General features: G+C 43.1%; 1 protein-coding gene and 1 long non-coding RNA gene across 2 annotated transcripts; both read left to right on the forward strand.

The window, feature by feature from the left end:
- Window positions 1-758: 758 nt before the first annotated feature.
- LOC107298373 lies at window positions 759-3,614 on the forward strand. The gene is made up of 3 exons (XR_001549156.1): window positions 759-855; window positions 2,605-2,737; window positions 3,569-3,614. It is a non-coding gene; the product is annotated as an uncharacterized LOC107298373 (long non-coding RNA).
- Window positions 3,615-3,641: 27 nt separating this feature from the next.
- LOC107298375 (52 kDa repressor of the inhibitor of the protein kinase-like) lies at window positions 3,642-6,724 on the forward strand. Its single transcript, XM_015827749.2, has one exon. It carries the CDS (start codon window positions 3,697-3,699, stop codon window positions 5,863-5,865), a length of 2,169 nt encoding a protein of 722 aa, XP_015683235.1. The 5' UTR covers window positions 3,642-3,696; the 3' UTR covers window positions 5,866-6,724.
- Window positions 6,725-7,488: the final 764 nt, after the last annotated feature.

Consider the following 7,488-nt stretch of genomic DNA (forward strand, 5'->3'; position numbering starts at 1 on the left):
CTCCAGAAGCGGTGAATGCTCCAACACTGGAAGTTTTTAAGAAGAGACTGGACAGCCATTTGTCTGAAATGGTATAGGGTTTCCTGCCTGAGCAGGGGGTTGGACTAGATGACCTCCAAGGTCCCTTCCAACTTTATTATTATTATTATTATTATTATTATTATTATTATTATTATTATTATTATTATTATTATTACTAAATAATCCCGGGTACCAAGAGAAGGACCAGGAGGTGGCTGGGAAGGGATTCACACGACTTTAGGATGCAGCTAGAGACGGAGCGGGCAACGCAGAAAGCCGGACATCAATGAAAGCTTCTGCAAAGAGGAAGATAAATTGACAGGAGTTTGCCGCGAAGCCCAGAGCCAGATGTGCGCAAGTTGCAAAAAAGACACCCTTGGCACGGCCGCCTTTCCTCTTGCGACGGAGGAATACATTAGATTAGCATCGTCCTGGTTTGAGGAATGGCCGGCGGGGGGAATCACCTTTCCTTGGCAGCACCTGCTTCTGGAAGGTGGCGGCGAAGCGGCTGCTCCAACAGCTGGAGCGGGAGGGCCCTTTAAACAGCGGCCGGCCGCAGCAATTCGCCCGCTTTGCCTTCTCAGCGCCGCGTCCGCGGAGTAGAAGGCTCCTACAAGCCCCGCCCCTTTGGAATGCGCCGGCGACGAGACACACATTCAGAGGGGCGGAGCTTGCACGATGATGACGACGACGACGGCTCCGCCATTTTGCTTTTTTTGACCCCAACCGCGGGCGTCCCGCGCTGCCGCTCCTTTCTCCACCTCGGGACCCCTCCCCCCGCGGGCCCTCCCAGCTGCCGCGTTCATACGTGCACGTGGATATCGGGGGCGGCGGGTGAGTCGGGGCGAGGGGGTGTGGGGACAGGGGCTCTTTCTTGAATGGGATCCCGCAGACCCGGCGGGCTTCGCTGGGGCCGCCTTTGTTCTCCCTGCTGGGCTTCCCGAACGGGACTCACCCCCCCTTTGCCCACCCAGGGGCCGTCTCGCCCTTTCCTTCATGAGGACTAGGAACCCATCTTGCTTTCCTCCTTTGGAGGGCGTTCCCCGCCTCTGCCACCCCTAGCGGGGCTAACGTCACCTGGTCTCGGGCTTCCCTTCTTGGGACGTCCGAAATACCTCCCTGCAGGAGGGATGCTCTGAGCAGATGGGTCTTTTTTCCGACGGCCCGAGGGAGATTTCGCGGAGAAGGCTGCAGAAGCAGGAGGACCCCTGACCGAGCATCCTCGGGCGGGCTCGGGGCACGTGGGAAGCCGCCGCCGCCGCCTCCTCACCTGTTAACTTCCAGTCTAGAGTGCGCCAGAGATTCTGCTTTTTGGGAATTTCCCCAAATACATTGAAATAATTAAACGAAAAGAAGATGGGAAGTAAGAAAAAGTGGGGGGGGGAGGGAAGGAAAGCGCAGTGGTTTCTCAACCCGTTTGAATCCGTGGGACCGTATGGAATATAGCAGCAGTTCTGTGGCACATCAGAAAATTATTGATTATATTTTTAAATGCGTAAGACGGATTCAAAGGCAAGCTGCACGTTTTTAAATACCCAAACTCTATTGGATATATGCAAAATAATTGAAAAAGCATCTGACAAAAATCTCAACGCATGGTAGAAACAAGCCCGTGGCACGTCCTTGGGCTGCACAGCATGCTGGCTGAGCGTAGAGTTCCTCATTTTCTATGACTTTATTATTGTACTAGCTCAGTGTTTCTCAACCTTGACAATTTTAAGGCATGTGGACTTCAACTCCCAGAATTCCACAGCCAGCATTGCTGGCTGTGGAATTCTGGGAGTTGAAGTCCACATGCCTTAAAATTGTCACGGTTGAGAAACACTGTAACTAGCTGTACCCGGCCACGCGTTGCTGTGGCTCAGTCTGGTTAGCGTGTGTTGCTTTTACGTCCAACAGATGGCGCTGTTTTTCAAAAACATGTTTTTACCTGTCACAGGTGTGACATCTATATAATAGTAGATATATAAAAACGCGCGTATTCAAATGCAATGTTGTGTCAAAATTTCAAACCAATCGGTGAAGAACCTTCGGAGATTTAAGATTTTGAACAAACGAACATTTACATTTTTATTTATATAGATTTATTAATTAGCTTTTTATCCTGCCTTTATTACTTTATAAGTAACTCGAGGCAGCAAACATGCCTAAATACTCCTTCCTTCTCCTGTTTTCTCCACAACAACAGGGTTGTTGGGCTGAGTGGCCCAGGGTCATCCAGCCGGCTTTCATACCTAGGCAGGACTAAAATTTGCAGTCTCCTAGTTTCTGGGATACCGCACAACCACGATAATCATTTGTAGTATATGATTATAGCAATTTGCAGTTTTATTCTATGTCTCTTTCTTACATTTATATGTAAGTATAACAACCATCTCAAAGCTGTGGTGCTTTGGAGCTGACTTGGAGGTGGAAGGAGAGAAGTCTATGGAATAACATGCATGGAGATGAGACTGGAGTCCTAGTGAATCTGCTAGCATCTGAGGTTCTCCTAACCTCTAACCAGACTTTCAGTGGGCTTGCTTGGGCCCTGAAAATTCATTAAACATATTCTGGATCTCAGTTTGGTGACCCTTTTTTTAGGATTCAAGCTGACAACTCAACTCGGAGCCCACTCCAGCCATTGTTCTCAGAAGAGACTTTGATCAGCCCCAGCCCAATTCATGATTTTAAAAATAGTGATTGAGTGATGTTATCCATGCCTGTAGAATTCCAGGTACATATATTCCCTTACATAGATAAATGCAAACTTACAAAATAAATGTCTATAAAGTTAAGTTGTTAATTAATTATGCTACATTATGTGCTATTGATCAGACTTCCAGGAGTGGGAGATGATTTCCCTAATCACAGTTTTCAGTGTTCTAAACTAGAAAGTGGGATTGTGGAATTTATTTTATTTTGATCAGCTTTTGTTTCCCTGTAAAGTGTAATGTGCATAGAGTTTTGAGAGTTTGAGGTCCCTTTTTAATGCACCAGAGTTGGGAGAGACTCAGAAAAATTCTGGGAAAGAAGGTGTGAGACTGCCAACTTTTCACCCTCTGGGTTCAGCTTTCTCACTAAACCATCTTCCATTCTGTGCCGGCAAAATGTCTTATTTTACTTCTTATTTTATTTTCCAGAATTCATTCTATTCTTTTCCTTAATTAAAGCAGTTAATTTGCCCATTTCTGCTAGCTCCATCACTTTTTCCAGCCATTCTTCCATTGTGAGATGTTTGTTTCATTTTCATGCTTGTTAATTAGGAGGAGGATGTGGAAAATTACTTCTGAATAAAACTAATTTGGGAGTTGGGTGGCATATGAATTTAATAAATACAAAGTGTGAAAAACAAGCTTATTTTGAAGTACTGAAGGGAAAACTACTTAAAAAACATAACAATCACTAATCTGTATCCCACTATATAAAATTACAGAAATGATTTAAGGAACATCAGCACAGATTTTTGTTTCACTATGAAAATAACATTTCACTATTTTTATATTCATTCTTTCTGAAATCTGTTTCTGTTCCATTTACCGTCCCATCATTCTTCTTTTCTCCATAGGAATGGAGATCGGAACTCTTTTCAGAAAGCACAAAATGGTTGAAGAAGAAACATTGCAGAAGAAAAGAAAAAATGAGGAAGAAAATAGCAGTTCCTGTTCAGGCTCATCAGCGGAATATGAATGCATCATGGATGGTTTGGAATTTGCTGTTCATCCTTATGACATTGGGTTGTACGTGAACTCACCCACGCCTCTCACAGATGATCTGAAGTATAATCTTCTTGTGAACACCTTCACACCAGCGCATGATTATAATTTCAAGGGGGATTCAACAGGAATACGCAGTTTCCGTCATATATGGTTAATCAGATACTCACCCTGGCTTTGCTACTCATCCTATTTGAAAGGACCATTTTGTAAATACTGCATCGTGTTCCCACAGCCTGATCTTTGTGGGAGACAGGGGGGCTTCATCATGGTGCCATTTGTGAGGTACAATGATTTTCACGTCTGTGCAAAAAAACACATGTCCAGTGCATGGCACAAGAGTGCCGAAATCGATGCAACGAACTTCCTAACCAGCAGGAACGTCTTTGAAACAAACTTTGCTTGCCAGCTTGACAGCAGCATCAACCGGATAGTCAATGAAAATCGTAAAAAGCTGTACTCGATCTTGTCAACCATCGTATTTTGTGGCACCCACGACATTCCTTTACACGGGGAGACGAGAAAAACGGGGAACATGCAAAGTCTCCTGGCGTTTCGCGTTGAAGCGGGAGATGTGACCCTACGAGAACATCTAGAAAATGAGGCTGGCAATGCTCGGGACGTGTCCTCCCAAATAGAAAATGAACTGATTAAGCTGTGTGTGGATGCCATTAGAGAAGAAATAGTTTCTGCTGCCAATGGCTCCGCTGGTTTTTCGGTTCTTGTGGGCGAAAGCGCCGAGATCTCTGGGGAGGACCACTTGTCACTTGGCATACGTTTTGTGGACATGACTGGTGCTAAACCACAAGTTCGAGAGGAATTCCTTGGTTTCGCGGCACTGAAGGGAGCTACCTGCACTGCCGAAATCATCATTGAGGAGTGCACCAAGTATGGTTTAAATCTAGAAAAATTATGCGGCCAAGGGTATGACGGATGTTCTAAATTGGCCGGGAAAGAGGGCGGTGTGCAAGCTAAAATAAAGAGTAGGTTCCCCAAAGCTATTTTTGTTCACTGCGCAGCGCACACACTCAATCTGGTTGTGAATGAATTAAATGCTGTACCTGAGATAAGGAATGCCATTGGCTCAATCAAAGCTATCCTTCATTTTTTCCATGGGAATTCGAGTAGAAGGAACCTTATTCCAGCTGTTCCGTTGCTGGGTGAACCACTTTGGGCTGCAAAATACAAGCATGTCAGATATTTTTCTGAGAATTTTGTACAGATCTTTGATGGGTTAAGAAACCTGGCCACTACAGCTTCAGGTCAAACCTGCCAGGATGCCTACCAGTTGTACTGTGCTTCGGGAACACCTAATTTCCTCTTTTGCCTTGTTATCATGTCGAACTATTGCAGCGAATTAGAGCCAGTGGCCCAAGCTCTGCAGACTGGTCAGCTTGATATGATGAAAGTGTACGAACACATCCAGGAGCTCTTAAGTGTCTTTCGTGGCCACAGAGAAAAAGCAGGGGAGCACTTCAAGGGAATTCTTTTGGAAGTGCAAGAACTAGCAGACAAATTGGGCGTTGACTTGCAGGTGCCCAAACAGAGCGATTTGCCAAAGAACTCAAATGCCAGTGTGCCAACCAAGGAAGAATATTTCCGCCAGTCGCTCTATATACCCTACTTGAACTCGGTAATCTCATGGCTGGAAAGCCGGTTTGCTCCAGAAAGCAAGGCGGTTTTTGGAATCTTTTCGCTTCACCCCAAAGAAATGGCCAAAGCTGGCCTCGAGACCTTGAAAACAGAGATGGACAAAATCGGTGAATTATATGAAATTGAAAATTTGGAAACTGAAACGGTCACCTGGTTTGAAAAGTGGTTGGGGAAAACGGAAGAAAGGGTTGAAAATGGGGAGAGCGGACTTCTGGATTTGCTGCCATACGTCGACCAATATCCTTCGATTGAACAAGCCATTTTGATTGCTCTCACGTTACCACTAACCACCTGCACAATGGAAAAATCATTCAGTACAATGAGGAGGATAGAAACGTGGTCGAAGTCAACAGTGGCAGATCAACGTACGTTTGGACTTTGCATGATGAGTGCTCATCGGGTAAAAATCAATGACAATAAGGACGTATTACTCCAAAAAGTGATTGACAGATTTGGAGAAGATAACAGACGTTTACAATTTCTCTTTGAAAAATAACTGGTTTGACTTATTTTTTTAATTATTTTTATAAAGAACTTGTAACACTGCAAAAAAAAAAAAAGAACGAGTAAGGAGGAATACAAAGCATAAAAAGACTAAAATGGTAGAATTACAGATGGAAATTCAACAAATCCAGAGTATATTAAAGATGAATTATGTTCCGGTATATAATTAGAGACTTATGATATAAAATACATCATCCATTTTCTAAGCATTTAATGTTTGTATTGAGGTGTAAACTGAAAATGCTTGATTAGTACAGTGTACATCGTTAGGAAAAACTATAAACATTAAGTCCAAAGTTTTCCATCAAATATTAGCATATAAAATGTCTATATAAGAAAACCTGAAGTTTCCAATAATGTCTACTCATAAATTTTCTAATTTGGGAATGGAAGTGTTGATTTAGTGGTAATTCTAATTATGCTGGATCGATGCTGGTCTATAAACATAACACATTTTATTGGATTGTACTTTTATGTTCTTATGTTCTTTTTAAAGTACTATTGAAATAATGTGGTGAAATTATATCCATGTTTACTGAGAAATAAGATCTATTGAATTCAATAGGATTTATTTCCAAGTGATTACAGTAGCTATCTAAAGGATTGGACTCTGTCATGACTTAGTTTGAATTTTTCCAGTGAGTCTGCTCTAAGGAGAATGAACTTTGGATGCATTTTTATCGACTGATATAATGTCTGTTTTGCCCTCCCAGAAAAAAAAAAGCATATTTTAACTAAAATAACTGTTAAGAGTAGTGGTCAGTACCTGCTGTACCATTTGAAATTGTGTTGTGTCTGTGTCCATAAGGATTGTGGTTGACATTGTTCAAGATTCTTTTTGAGTACTGGGATTCTGCCTTTTATTTTATCCAACCTCGTTTTACCCAAATTAATGAAATAGCCAGAGGGCTTCAACTGGGATTGCAAGGAAATTAGAGGTCTTGTGTTTTGACACGCACGCACAATGCAGGGTCACCGTCAGAAATTGTTTGTACTTTGCATGGTGTAGCCTGCAGCAAGGTCAAGGTCAAGCAAGCACAGTGGCTGCCCTACTAGGTGGATTGCAGGAGGACTGCCTTTGTAGATAAATGTGCAGGTGCCTGCAGAAAACCACCCTTGCTTTTTAAACAGAGGGGAAGCTTTGTGAAAAAGTGGAAGTGACTCAGACAAAAAGAGAATCTCCCCATATTATGAATATCCTAAGGACATCGTATGTAGATTGCAAAAATCCAGGCCACCCGCAGATGGCAAGAAAGCTATGGAGAACTCTGGTTGATCATTGAGGTGGCCATTCATTTTGCAACCGATCTGGTAGCCTTAAGTCAGGGGTAGGCAACCCAAAACACTCAAAGAGCCATTTGGACCCGTTTCCCACCGACAACAAAACACTGGGAGCCGCAAAACCCTTTTGATATCTAAAATGAAGATAACACTGCATATATCCTTTTTTTCCTTTATTATAGGTAGGTATGTGTGTGTGTCTGTGTCTGTGTGTGTATACCATATATGATATATATATCATAAAGATAAAAAAAGGATATATGCAGTGTTATCTTCATTTTAGATGTCAAAAGGGTGTCTCTATGTCTCCCTCCCTCTCCTTCTGCCCTTGGTC

This window comes from Protobothrops mucrosquamatus, unplaced genomic scaffold, assembly GCF_001527695.2.
Source record: "Protobothrops mucrosquamatus isolate PMUCROS unplaced genomic scaffold, P.Mucros_1.0 scaffold3928, whole genome shotgun sequence".
NCBI lineage: Eukaryota > Metazoa > Chordata > Lepidosauria > Squamata > Viperidae > Protobothrops > Protobothrops mucrosquamatus.

Excerpts from the sequence above, each read along its gene's own strand:
- LOC107298375 (XM_015827749.2), top strand. The coding sequence starts at position 3,697 with ATGGATGGTTTGGAATTTGCTGTTCATCCTTATGACATTGGGTTGTAC.